Raw genomic sequence first — 13,618 nt, forward strand, 5'->3', positions numbered from 1 at the left:
CCTGCAAGACTTGGTGTTGGCGGCACTGCTGTAGTTTAATGTCAATCCCAAATTCCATGAAATAGAAATCAGAAGTAAAGGTTGAGAGGGGAGGAAGGAGGGAGGCAGGCCAAGGAGTAAACAGAGTTTGACTAGAAAAAAAAGAAGAGTTTGTGTGTGGTGGGCATTCCCAGGCAAGGCCATTCCTTGAGGGAGGGGGTTGGCAGGCAGCTTGCCTCTGCCTCATGCAGGGGAGGGAGGAAAGATCCCCTGGGGACCCTCAAGCCCCCTCTTCCTAGGGCTTCCTGTCCCCAGGGGAAAAGCTAGTACCAGGGATCAGCCACAACCTCCAACAGAGCTCTCTACCCACCTCTCACCTGGGTTTGGCTCTCACCTCTCTGCTCTGCCTGGCAAGTGTGTGAGAGATTGGCTTCCTTCGATCCCCTCCTTCCTGTTTTTTTCCATTTCACAAGATTCTGATATGATGGGGGAAGGGATCTAACCCACTTAGAGACTACTGACCAGCTTCTCTTGCCCTGTGAGTTCCTATTTTCTTGTGTGGTTCCTTTTCCAGAACTGCCTCCCCTGCCACTACTGCCAGAGTTGGGGAGTGGGGTCCTTGCTCAGGTGCCCCTAACCCTCTGCAGTAGAAATGTCTTCTTCAGGTCCCTTAGGAATTTAATCAAAGGCCACACGTGAGTCCAGACCAACCAAATAAACTTTTAGGGGGAGAGAGAAAGGTGGGAGAGGTCAGCAGGTGGGCTTGGCCGCATGGGACATTATCTTTCCTTTACACATTGCTCTTGACATGGCATGCCACCCTAGGGGGTTGGGTGAGGGGCTGGCTGTTGGGGAAAGAAAGAGGGAGAAGATGCTGGGGAGCTGTTCTACTTTTCATTTCCCTTATCTCCTTCAGGGAAGGATGGAGTTTGGTAAGAACCTAGCTCAGTGCTTGGAGGTGAGATAGGCTCCTCCGAGGTCAGAGAGGGAGGCTGCACCCCTTCCAGATTTGTCACTAGGCCTCAGAGGGACACCAGGCTCCTTGGGTCGCGGAGTCCTAGCAGCACGGCCAGTGCCTTGCCCAGTCGACGGTCTTCTCCAGTATCAAGTGTACCCCTTCCCCATGTTCCTTCCTTTCCACTCAGCTTCCAGGAGACTCCTCAGGACACCAAACCCCCACCCTCATCCAAGTTCAGGTCTAAAGAAAAGGCAGGGAGGGTGTGGGGGCAATGGTCTGACTTAGAATTGTGTGTCTCAGAGAAGAGACTCTGAGCGAGAAAAGCCCTTCGTATGTAAACAATCTAGAGAGAGAAGGGTTGGGTAGGGAAGGGAGCGGGAAAGACAGAGACAGAGCGAGAGGGAATGAGAGAATTTAAAAGGAGAGAGGGAAAGAAAAAGCAAGAGATAAAACCAGAGAGGGACAGAAAAGAAAGAGAAGGGAGAAGAGAAAGAAAGACAGAAGAAAAAAACAACCAGGGGGAAGAAAAGAGAAAAAAGGCAGGTCAGAGGAGTGAAGAGGCAGCGCCCAAAGCCGGAACTAGGCCAGGCAGGTGCCTCAGGTGAGGAGCTGGGAGAACAGGAATGCCAGGCTGAGGTCCAGGAGGGCCACGGCTCCCACCACCAGCGGGTTGGCAGCTCCCTAGAGAGATGGGGAAAAGGCAGTCTCAGTGCCTGAGGACCAGGTGCAGCTACGAGTCCCACCTCCTGCCCTGGCTGAGGTGGCAAAGCAGAAGGGTCCCAGACACCCTTCCTCAGAGGAGAGCAGGGATATCTCCAACTTTGGCTTTGGATTGCAAAACAGCCCTCTACTCCCAGGCAGAGCCCTGCCTTCCCTCTGGCTCCCTCAAGTGAGCCCATCCCCCGCTCCTCTCCCCTCCCTGCAGCACGTGGCCCAGGCAGAAGGTGCCTGGCCTTAGAAGCAGACATTGGCAGCAGGCGCCTTTACTGCAGTGAAGCAGAGAGGGATGAAGGGGTGAGGATGTGGTTGCTAGGAAACAGGAGAAGGCCTGGAGTCCAATCAGAGTAGAGGGTTCTAGGGAAACTCCACCCTCCCAGTTTTCTGCCTTCTTCCCTATTTCCCTTCTTCCCTGGAGAGGGAGGGAGAGTCAGGGTAGGGAGGGAACAAGCTTTTCCTTTTTTATTCCTGGGCACCAAAGAGAGAAAGTGTGGAGGTGGGGGTGGGGGTGGAAATGATATGAAAGGAGAGCACGGGAAGATGTTCTGGCTCTACTGATAATTATTCATTTGTAACCTTGGTGAGTTACTGTAACTGCTCTGGGCCTCAGTTTCTCCATGTGTCAAGTGAAGGAGTTGGAATGTGAAGGTCTTGGAGGTTCCTCCCAGCTTGAAAATTCTCTATTTCTATTTTTTTTGAGGCAGGATATAGTCCAAGACTGGGTAGGCAAAAAGAAAGCTAAGTGCAAATCAAAGCCCCACAGGGGGTCAGAGAGAGGCCTGGAAGTGATGATAGGCCAAACTTTGAGGGGTAGCAGGGCCAGAAAGGATGGGAGACTCAGAAGGCACAAGGTTGGTGGGGGGAGAGTTTCTTACCGGCTGGGCGGGCCTCTCCGTTGCAGCAGCCTCCTCAGCCTCTTCCACCAGGCACCTGGCTTCAGGACCCCTTGAGGACAGGCCCCTCAGGACTGGCAAAGCTGCAGGCTCTGGCTCCGAGCCCCCTGGGGTGCTCAGCTGGGGAAAGGGCTCTTCATCCTCCCCCTCCTCCTCTCGGAGACTTCCAGAACTGTCGCTGCAGCCTCCAAGGAGTGGGGAGCCATCTCTGGGCTCTGGCCCTTGCATCCCAGCCTCATCCTCAGCCTCATAGCCAGCTAGTTCCTCTGCCTGCTCATCCGGGCCCCCCCACTCCTCAGGCCAAGCTTTGGGGCTGGAGAAGGGACCCCGGTCCCCTCCAGAAGGCAGTGGGCTCCGGCAGGTAGGGGGTCTCCAGGGTTGGTGGGAGGAGGCAGGACTGCTGGGCAGTTCAGGGGAGCCCTCTGAGGGGGTCAGTCCATTCTCGTATACCCCAGGGCTGTCCTCATCCAGGGGCTCGGTGTCGGAACCTTCAGAGTCCTGTCTGGGTCTGCGGCCTGGGGTAGGGACAGCTATGAATCAGACGTGCTGAACTAGCCTTGGGCTACCAAAGCTACAATTTTATCTCTCTGTCTGGTCACCCCCCAGGACTCTGGTACCCCAACTTTACAGCTTCTCAATGCCAGGTTCCAACCCCCAGTCCTTATTACTCTATTTTTCAAACGCCTACTTTAGTTCTCAAACAACTGGGCTTGGTCCCCACCCTCTGTCCCCTTAGACTCTCATACCCTGGCTTTTCCCATCCCCAGTCCCCTGCAGGGATTCACTGCCCCCTTTTCCAAGCCCAGGTCCCTCCAGCTCCCAGGAAGCCAACCCCCTACCCCGCCTCAGGCTACCCACACCTTACCTGGGGCTTCCAACATTGGCTGCAGATCTTGGGCTATCAGTTTGGCCATTCGAGCTGCCTCCACAGCCTTCTCGGCAACGCTGCTGGCTGCCACTGCCTTGAGAAGGGCGTCTGCTGCCCTGTCGGGTTCCAGGGACAGGGTCTTAATAGACCTACTCCAGTCCCTTGACCCATCTCCCTCCCAACCCACCACCCCCCATGTCACAGCCCCCAGATCTGAGATCACCTCTGGCGGCCTCAAGCTGGCTCACACTCTGCCAGCTGCTCCCCTTCCACGGCCTGGCAGGGCAGCTGGCCTTCGCTTTCCTCTCCAATACCTGGGCTGAGTTTGCTGTTATCACACCTTCCCGTTCTTCTCGCACCCCTCCAACCATTTCACCCAATAGTAACACTTCCCTTCCTCCAGCTGCAGGGGCCAGGCCCTCCCTGCTGCCTGCAGCCCTGTAATTCCATTCCTGTCCTGCTCCCTCCCAATGACAAATGAGGCCTCACTCTCTTAGCACCTCTCTGCAGCTCACCTGCTTGGTGCTCAGAAGCTATGCCACTTTGCTGTGTTGATACCTCCTGTGTTATGAGAATTTAAAATCTTTTCTTCAGCTACTTCTGTTATCACATCCTTCTCTCCTGCCCCTGATCACTGTCACTGCCCCTCACCCCATCTCCTCCTTTCTGAGCTCTGGAACTGGGTGGGTCTCCCCTTCCTGCCACTACCTATTCCCTCTCCCTGCTAACATGCATGCTTTCTCACCATTGTGATCATACCTTCTGGGTGAGCGCTTAATCTCCCTTCCACAACCAGCCTTCAACACTGCCCTGCTCCTTGTGTGTTAGTTGTTCCGTCGTGTCCAACTCTGTGTGACCCCATGGACTGTGGCCCGCCAGGCTCTTCTGTCCATGGGATTTCCCAAGCAAGAATACTGGGTTGGGTAGCCATTTCCTCCTCCTGGGAGTCTTCCCAACCCAGGGATCGAACCCAGGTCTCCTGCACTGCAGGCAGATTCTTTACTATCTGAGCCACCAGGGAAGCCCAGCTCTGCTCCTCAGTTACAGGTAACTTTGAAGCATTATCAATCCCTTCCTCTTTGTTATTTCTCAGTTTTCCATCTGATGTCAGATGTTTCCTCAATTTTCCCCTCCCTTTTACCCTCTGCTGTTATTCATAGATGCCTTATTCATTAATGCATTAGTTCTGTAATCTTGATTGAAGATGGGGCGTAGGATCAGAGGCAGAGGTAATCTTGACTGAAGGACCAGAGGTAAACGTAATCAGATATACTTGCCATGGGCTTGAATGTATCAAGACCTGTGACTTCCTCGGGCCCTGGGCTTGTTTTATCTGGCCTAGGAAAGTGGTCTGGGTATCAGGGTATGGAGAGGGTCATGGTGTCCCCTATCATCTTAGGTCTACTTCCTTTTTATATACCGTGGGAGATATGGTTAGCTTCCTCCCCTCAGACCTGGTCGGTCAAGGACTGTTAGAACCTGCTTGGAGGGATCTCAGATACCCCTGTTCTTCTGTCTTACAGCTTTCAGGATCTATATGCTTAGCCCTGGTCTGAAACTGAGCTGGTCTCAGAGTTTAAGACAGCGGATTAGGATCACAGTTTGGGGTTGCATTGAGTTCTGTTGGCAGCCAGGAAACTGCAACATTGACAAGGGTCTGTGCTTTTCACTTCGGAGGGTATGGTTGGTCAGAGCCTAGCCACTAGACCCAGTCTGTGTTCAAGAGTCAGGCCAGGCTCAGGCTACCTGAATGATGTAGTCTATGTGCACCTGCTGCTGAGGCTCTGCTGTTTCCATGGCAACCAGCAGCCAATCAAGTTTGCCAGGCCTGTTGCTGGGGAGATCAACCAGCTTCCTCCTACTGCCTGATCTTTCTGGCTACTGAGACCAGTTTTTCCTGCACATGCCCACTCCCTATCCAGCCTAAAGTGCTCCCTGGTGCTCTGCCCTCCCCCTTCCCTGGCTCAAGGCCCTGGACTCTAACCATCCAGAAACTTACATATATCCACACATAGACATTCTCTGGTTCAGGCCTCTACTCTGAATATGACCTATTCACACACACACACACACACTTTACACCCAAGCATATTTGGACATATCTTGACTTTCATACTCTGAAACCCTCTCAAATTTCAAACAAGATCCTTCAACTATGCCCTCCCCTTTCAAGAAAAAACAATATCTAAAAATTCCTATGTGTAAATTGTATAATTAGGATCTTATGAACTCATTACAAATAGATTTTTGGCTTTCTTCAGTCACAAGCCATTAAGCACTTAAAATTAAGCACTTAAAATGAGGCTAGTCCAAATTGAATGTTGTACTCTAAGTGCAAAATATATATTAGATTTCAAAGATTTAGGAAAAAAAAAAAGAGGGGGTGATATAAAAATCTCTCCTTAATTATTTCATACTTATTTTAGGTTGAAATGATAATATTTTGGATACATTGGTTTAAATAAGATATATTATTTAAATTCATTTCATCTTTTTCTTCCCATTTTTTTCACATGGCTACTAGAAGATTCAAAATTATGTATTAGGCTTACATTATATTCCTAATGGACTGCACTGCTTGAGATAATGAGGTTCCTGATGCATGAAATGTAATCTGATTTACAGAAAGAAAATTTCATTTACAGGCAAGTCTGCTTCCCTCCAACCTTTATCAGTTGGGTTAAGGGAGTTCGAGGAGTCAGAGCTGAGAGGGACTATTTTTTCAGGTGGGTAGATCAGCTGTGGGCTTGCGTGATAACTCAGTTGGTAAAGAATCCGCCTGCAATGCAGGAGACCCTGTTTCGATTCCTGGGTCGGGAAGATGCGCTGGAGACGGGATAAGCTACCCACTCCAATATTCTTGGGCTTCCCTTGTGGCTCAGCTGGTAAAGAATCCACCAGCAATGTGGGAGACTTGGGTTCAATCCCTGGGTTGGGAAGATCCCCTGGAGAAGGGAAAGACTACACACTCCAGTATTCTGGCCTGGAGAATTCCACAGACTGTATAGTCATGGGTTCACAAAGAGTCGGACACAACTGAGCGACTTTCACTTTCCAGATCAGTTGTACAAACTAGACCTTCCCCAGGCCTAAGGCTGAAATGTTATCAGACTGTGGGCTGGCTTGGATGTAGTTAGGAATGTACACCTCTTGTCTCTCTGCCCGGGGCTGTTGCTCCCAGCAGCAGAGTCCTGGAGGCTGGATCAGCTACAAGACGAGGAAGACTAGGAACATGTCTGAGTTCCAAGAGGTTTCCTGGGCCGGCACAAGGCAGCGCTCATTGCTACTCCCACACACAACAATGACACACTCCCTACAAAAGACACTGAGACACACTTATAGTCTAACAGGGCTTCCCTCAAATACCCAGCCACCCACAGTTACACCTAAGTCCACCTGTAGCCTCAGATATAAACACAACAAATTCCCAGGGCTACAACTGCCAGGTCCTAGGCCTTGGGTCTTGGTCCCCCTTTAAGCAACGCCTCCCCGCCCCACCCTTCCGTATCCACGGCGTACATTCTCCCCTTAACCTAGCTTCGGGCTCTGCACTGGGTGCCCACCTGGCAGCGGCGATCTCCTGGCGCTGGCGGGCAGCGCTCACGGCTCGACGAGCACCCTCGACCGCCCTGTCCACCTTCTCCTTGACTTTGCCCCGGCGAAGGGCCAGAGGGAGGAGGCTGCGCACGCGCCCCCCGTGCACTAGCCGGTTGCGCTTGTACTTGCCCTCCTCGCGGGACCCGTCGGGGCGGGTGGTGCGCCCGTAGCCGTGCCGCCGGTTGCCCAGCCACTCGCCCTCGTAGCGTAGCCCGTTGGAGCGCTGGCTCACGCCGTAGCCGCTGCGCCGGTCGGCGCGCCATTCGCCCGCATACACCTCAGTGGCCGAGCCCTCGATGAGGGCGGGCGGCGCTGGGGCCGGGGGCCCGCTGGCCTCGGAGCCCGGGGGTCCCGTGCTGCCCACCTCGCTGCTCACCTCGCTGCGCAGGGAGCCCCGCTTGCTGCCCAAGGAGCTTCGGCGCCCGCCCGCCCGGAGCCCGCTGAGCAGTAGCGAGCGGCGGAAGAACCCGCCGGCCGCGGGGGTGCGCTTTCGGGAGGACGCGCCGTCACCGTCCCCGGGCCCGGCCAGCACGAAGCCTCCCCGGGAGCCAGAGGCCGGGCTGCCTCCTTCGTCGCCGGGCAGGGGCAGGGGCGGGGGCGGCGTCGGGGGGTCACTGTGGCCGGAGTCCAGGGAGGTGCGGCGGGGCGAGCGCAGCAGCGCCGCCTGATGGTAGGGCACACTCTGGCGCACCCCGTAGCCGTGGCGCTTCCCCGCCTGCCACTGGCCTTGGTAGGTGCCTGCGGGGGGCGGGGTAGGAGCGGGAGAAAGAGTCAGGACCTGCCGTTCCTTGCACCCCCAGCCCCATGCGCCCCTGGAAGCCTCAGAGTCGGGTGGGAGAGGTGGGGGCAGTTGCCGTGGAGGTCGGGGAGGGGCACTAGGAACTGGAGACTGGCCAGGTTGGGTCGCAAGGTGTGGAAGAGCCGAGTGAAGACTCTGCAGGTAGCAGGAGATGCATGGATTAGGGGCGTGCGAGTAGACAGGGGAAAGGGGAAGGGACAGGCAGGCTGGGGTGTGTGAAGGACAGGCAGTCCAGAGGGCGTGAGGGGCAGGGCGACGGGCTGTATAGATGACACATGGCAGGCAAAGAGAACTCTCAGGGCAAGCTGGCCGAGGAGATGTGAAGGGACAGGCAGAGCAGAGGCGTTAGGGTCAGGCAGGTGGAGGGGGGAGTGGGGGGGGACTGGCAGACGGGGTGGTGAGGGTCAGAGAGGCGGGATGTGAGGGTCAGGCATACAAGGAAGGGGAGAGGGCAGGCAGATGGGGGAGAGGAAAAAACAGGCAGGGAACAGGCAAATGAGGCGTGTGTGATGATGGGGGGAGAGGGCAGAAAGATGGGCGCAGGGGCGCTTATCGATGGGGAAGGAGTGTAGGACGACAGTGGAGCACAGGGGCGTCTGGCTGGGGAAAGCATAAGCGGGGCAGGCCAGCGGGGAGGCGCACGCGGACGAGCAGACAGACAGTGGGCAGGGCCCCGCACCTCCGTCGGAGTAGGTCTCGGTGCCGTAGCCGTCCTGGAAGCCGTCCTTCCAGAGCCCGGCGTAGCGCAGGCCGGACACGCTCTCCCACACGCCGCTGCGCCCCTTCAGCCCGCCCAGCCACTCGCCGCGGTACGTCCAGCGGCTCTTGCGCTCCACGCCCAGCCCTTCGCGCTTGCCCTGCTGCCAGTGGCCCTGGTAGCTGTGTCCGCCGGGCCCCGTGAAGACGCCCAGTGACTCGAAGCCGTGCGCCCAGCAGCCGCTGTATTCGCCCTGGGCGCCGGGCCCCGTGCACACGCCGTAGCCATGTGCCCGCCCCGCCTCCCAGCCCCCCACGTAGCAGCCCCCGTCGTCAAAGTCGAACTTGCCCCCGGGGGACATGCATGTAGTTGGCGCGGCCTCAGCCCCCCGGTGGCTCAGCGCATCCTGGGGCTGGAGAAGCCGGCTGGGGGCCTGGGAGCCGGGCGAGGCCTGGGGGCGGGGGCAGTTAGACCGGGGCCGGGCGGGGGGGCCCCAGCGCGGGCTGGCAGGGCCGGACCCTCATCCTGAGTGGCTGCGGAGAAAGAGGGGGGAAGTGGCGAGGGAGGCCCCTCCTCTTTGCCCGCCGCTCCCTGGCCCAGTGGCTCCGGGGCACCAGCACCGCCCCCCAACCCCCCACCCTTCGGCAGCATCTTCCAGCAGCTCCTAAGCTTTGGAGGCACAGCGCTCCCCCACCCCTCTTTTCTTATAAAGGGCCGCTCCCAGGGTTTGGGGTCCTCACCCCTAGCGGGAGTCCCACTTTTCCAACCTGGACCCCAAAGTATCGAGTGTGGATGGCAGTAGGCGGGGGTCCTAAGACGGGGGCTGGGCAGAATCGTAGGCCACCCGCTTCCCTGCCTGCTGTCAGGACCTCTCTGCCCCGGTTCTTTGGCTTCCCTGGCAAGGGTAGGGGGTGGTTGAAAATGTACGGGGGAGATCGGAGCAAGGTGGATAGAGGGTTTGGTGGGGGAGAGGATGGGGCTGGGGGAGGCTCTGCAGGGGAAAGGCAAGGGTAGGGATGGTAGACAGGCAGAAGGGAGGAGGCAGGTTACTCACCATGTGGGCTGGGGCTCAGGCTGCCTCCCAGGCACAGCATCCATGACCGGAGACCTCCACTCCCACCTCGCCCAGACAAGCCAAGCCCCCTCCCCTTCCGGAGAGACTGCTCCAACCCAAAGAGCCAAGGTGGGGGAGCCGCAGGAGAGAGTCCCCTCTCTCCCCAGCTGGAGGAGCAGGCGGTGGAGGGAGGGGGCGCGAGGCAGTGGCAGGGGTAGGGAGAGATGAGAACAGTGTAGGGGAAAAAAAATCTGCCTTGGATGGAGATAAGGAAGAGGAGCTGGGAGCTGGATGGGAAGAAAGAGGGGGCTATCAAGAGGGGGTGCTTTTATTATTTTCTTCTTATGGTTGGGAGAGGGGGGAAAAAATCAAAATTCTGATTCCATCCCAGCACAAATCAATGTTTGCTCCCTCCCAGCATCGCGGGGGAGGCTGGGCCAGGCAGATTTAAAGCGGCAGAGAGAAGAGAGGAGAGGGTGGGGAGAGGAGGAGACCGGGCTGAAGAGGCAGCGGCGGTGTTAGCGTTGGGGGCGGGGCAGGAAAGGATGGGTGCCTGCTCTACCTGCGCTGAGGGAGGAGGCCAGTAGAGTGGACGAAGAGAGGCACCGAGCCCCACAGGGTGAAAAGAAACCTTGGGGTGCAGGCTGGGAGTGGGGTGAGGCTGAGGGGAGGGGAGAGGAGCCAGGGGGAGGAGACTGAGCTGAAGATGGGGAGGCTGGGGGAGGCCGAAGCCAGCCGGGGGAGGAGAGATGCTGGCGGGGCCGGGAGAGGGCGAGAAGAATACAAAGAAAGAGGTGCAGGGATGAGAGCTAAGGCGGGGGGAGATTCTGTCGGAGAGGGAGAAGGGGAGGGAGACCCATTCCGGGGCTGGTGAGGGATGGCAAGCAGAAGAGAGGCAGGGGAGGAGGAGAAGGAGGGAGAAGAAATAGATATGGAGACTGAGAGAGTGAAATAAGGGTTGTGAGGGAAGGAGAAAGCTCTGCACGGGGAGGGCGGGCCTGGGGAGACATCTAGGCAGGAGGAGCCCAAGCAGGGGCTGGAGGGCCGGAAGTGGTGTTTGTGGGGCCCTGGAGAGAAGGATGAACCTGCCAGCTGCTTGGACTGAAGTCAGGAAGCCTTTGGGCCTGGACGCCTGTGTCCACCAAGTCCACTGTCCTCCCTAAGAAACCGCTGCAGTGGACCGAGAGGCTCTGCACCTGCGCTTTCTGAGCGAGCTTGAAATGGGGCCCTGCCAGGAGGCCTGGCTGCACAATTCTCCACCCCCTCCAACTGTTTCTCCCTGGGTTCTTCCCAGGGAGGGGAAGGGCAGGCATGAGGGCGTGCATTGTTTTTAAATAAGGAACAGGGGTCTTGCTTGGGTGGTGCCACGAAGAACCTGGGTGTTTGGAGTCTTCTCTTTTGCAAACCTAGAGGCAATGACGTGTTTTTTTGGGGGGTGCTTTATTGTGGCAAGGTCCCCTTCAGCCTTCCACTGCTCCCTGAGGCTCCCTGACCAGAGGGGCCACACAGCCTGGGTCTTCCAGTTTACAGACAGAAGTAGGCACATCTTTCCTCTCCTCAGCTTACTCAGACACTGAATCTACCCTGCCCCTAAGCATTAGGAAGGAGAAAGCTGTCCAGTTACCCACAACAGGGTAGAGAGTCAACTGCAAATGAATGCTTTTCTTCTTTTTTTTTTTTTTTTTGGCTGCTTTCAGGATCTTAGATCCTGGACCAGGGATTGAACCCAGGGCCCCAGCAGCAAGAGCGCTGAGTCCTAACTACTGGATGCCAGGGAATTCTCTCAAGTGCTTTCATTTTCATACAAGTTCTGGTCTACCCTATCATTTTACAGAGAAGAGAACAAGGCCCAGCCAGGGTTTGAGGGGAGATCACTTACCCAAGGTCACACAGCAGAGGTGGCAGAACTAGGATTAGGACAGACTTGAGATGCCTTTTGAGCCTCCCAGGAATAATTCCTCCCAGGAATCCCTTGTACTTGGAATCTGCCCTTAAACTCAGGAGATCCATTTTGAGTACTGAGGTAAAAGAGCATGAAGTTTGGAATAAAAGGAAATTTCTCTTGCACGTTGTTTTTCTAAAGGTGGATATGAGGTTGGAGAAACATGTTAAGCCTTCAGGGTTGGGACCACATCTAAGAGCTTAGCACGGAATGGGGCAACTGTGGGTCTACTTGGGACAAGGCTGCTGATGGAGAGGTCCTCCCTTCCCCTCTCTCTCCCTTTCTTTCTTGCTGAATGGAGAGACAAGTACATAGTTTATGATGTATCAGGCATGTTGCAGGGGAGACAGATCCAGTGGTGAACAGTGTGGTGCCTGCCCTCATGAAGCTTATCTAGTAGAGAAGACAGACAACTAACAAGCAATTCTAGAGTAGTTCATGTTACCATGAACTAGGGGTAGAAATAGAGAATAGCCTAACTTTCGCTGGCTCCCTAGGGAAAGAGCATTGAAGATGAATCCAGAAGGGAGTTGTGAAATAGGCTCAACTGCATTGCATCACTCACCCCTAGATATTAAGGCCTTCCTTCTCCACACAGCACACGGTACTATTCAGACCCTAAGATCCCCCTTTTCTCCAAAAAAAAAAAAGTGGGGTAGGAAACAAGAAGAGAAAAACAAAACTATGGGTCTGGGGATACTTGTGCCCTGTGTTTTAGGGAGGAATGGTGGCAGGGTAAGTGAAAAGTGGGGAGCAATGCTTATTGGCAGGGTGACTCAGTACTGAATTCTAAGCTGCAAATCAAGGTATCGTCTGATGAAGTCCCTGGCAGGACTACCCTGGAAACTGCGGGGCACACACAGTCGTAGACCCTCATATTGCCCTGAAAGGCAGTTTTCCAGCCCCTCCCTGGTCTGTCTCTACAGATCCTATAACCCTTCTTTTAGGGTCAAGATGCCTTTTTTTTCCTTTGGAGGTTGCAATGGTTTGTTCTGTCACAATTTACTAAGGCCTGGAGGGTCGTAGAAATGGGAACCAATACGAAATGAAGCAGCTCTGGACTTGGAGCCCCACTGTGGGTGGTCTTCCACCTGTGTTACTTCATTCAATCCTCATGACAAAACTGTAACTTTGAGCAGCCCAGACAGGAGGCCAAGAACTGGGCTGGCAAAGACGGACAGGCCTCCGTCTGAACCCTGACTCTACTGCCGGCTAGCTGGGTAAAGCTGAGCACAGTCCCTAACTTTTCCGAGCTGCAGTTTGTGTATTTCTAAAATGGGAACACCCTAACCTACACTTCAGCTTATTGTGAAGATTGAAATGATCATGTATGAGTAGCACGTGTGATTATACAGAGAGGCAAAACCACTTGGTCTAGTGCCTTGTACATAGTAAATGCCCAGTAAATGGGGCTTGAAAAATAGGTGGCATTATGCCAGTTTTATAGGTGAGGAATCTGAGACCCAGAGGTTAGCTCAGTGTTGCACAGCTAATATATGGCAGCAGCTAGAGTTGAATATCTGTCAGACTCTCAAGAGAGTATTATTTTAACAAATGCAATTTTGGGGGCCTATTAAAGTTAAACATGTAGAAATACAAAAGCACAGTATCAAGAGTAAAAATCACCCATAGTCATTGCATGACTAGCAATCAAGTGTATTAATGTTTTCATACTGTCTTCTCTTCTGTGCATTTTTTATTTAACATAATTATTTAAATACTGCATAAACAATTTTGTATCCAACTTATTTGCTTTGCATTACACTGTAAGCAATTTTTCATATCATTAAAACATCCTTGAATTTTTAATGACTGTGTAATATTTCACTGTTTGGATGCAACATAAATTGTTGAACCATTCTAGCATAGCACATTTATGCTATTTATAGTTTTTATTATTAAATATTAACATCAATTTTTTTCTTTTGACCATGCCACAAGGCTTGTGGGATTCTTGCTCCCTAACCAAGGTTTGAACCCACTCTGTTGGCATTGAAAATGCAGACTCCTAACCACTGGCCCACCAGGCAATTCCCCCAGATTAACACCTTTTATACAAATCCTTGCATTTCTGATGCTTTTCTTAAAAAATGTTTTGAGAATTCCCTGGAAGT

General features: G+C 54.4%; 1 protein-coding gene across 1 annotated transcript; it reads right to left on the reverse strand.

Moving 5' to 3' along the window:
- Positions 1-456: 456 nt before the first annotated feature.
- Positions 457-10,264, reverse strand: JPH4 (junctophilin 4). The gene is made up of 6 exons (XM_006065746.3): positions 9,563-10,264; positions 8,491-9,041; positions 6,979-7,750; positions 3,413-3,531; positions 2,530-3,062; positions 457-1,618 (listed from the first exon to the last, which is right to left on the reverse strand). Exons 2-6 carry the CDS (start codon positions 8,867-8,869, stop codon positions 1,535-1,537), a joined length of 1,887 nt encoding a protein of 628 aa, XP_006065808.2. The 5' UTR covers positions 8,870-9,041; positions 9,563-10,264; the 3' UTR covers positions 457-1,534.
- Between the last annotated feature and the right edge of the window lie 3,354 nt (positions 10,265-13,618).

This window comes from Bubalus bubalis, chromosome 11 (assembly GCF_019923935.1).
Source record: "Bubalus bubalis isolate 160015118507 breed Murrah chromosome 11, NDDB_SH_1, whole genome shotgun sequence".
Classification (NCBI taxonomy): domain Eukaryota; kingdom Metazoa; phylum Chordata; class Mammalia; order Artiodactyla; family Bovidae; genus Bubalus; species Bubalus bubalis.

Excerpts from the sequence above, each read along its gene's own strand:
- JPH4 (XM_006065746.3), bottom strand. The coding sequence starts at position 8,869 with ATGTCCCCCGGGGGCAAGTTCGACTTTGACGACGGGGGCTGCTACGTG. Across the intron at positions 3,532-6,978 it reads CAGGAGATCGCCGCTGCCAG|GGCAGCAGACGCCCTTCTCA; the intron begins GTGGGCACCCAG and ends GGAACCCGACAG. Across the intron at positions 3,063-3,412 it reads GCCAATGTTGGAAGCCCCAG|GCCGCAGACCCAGACAGGAC; the intron begins GTAAGGTGTGGG and ends TCCCTACCCCAG.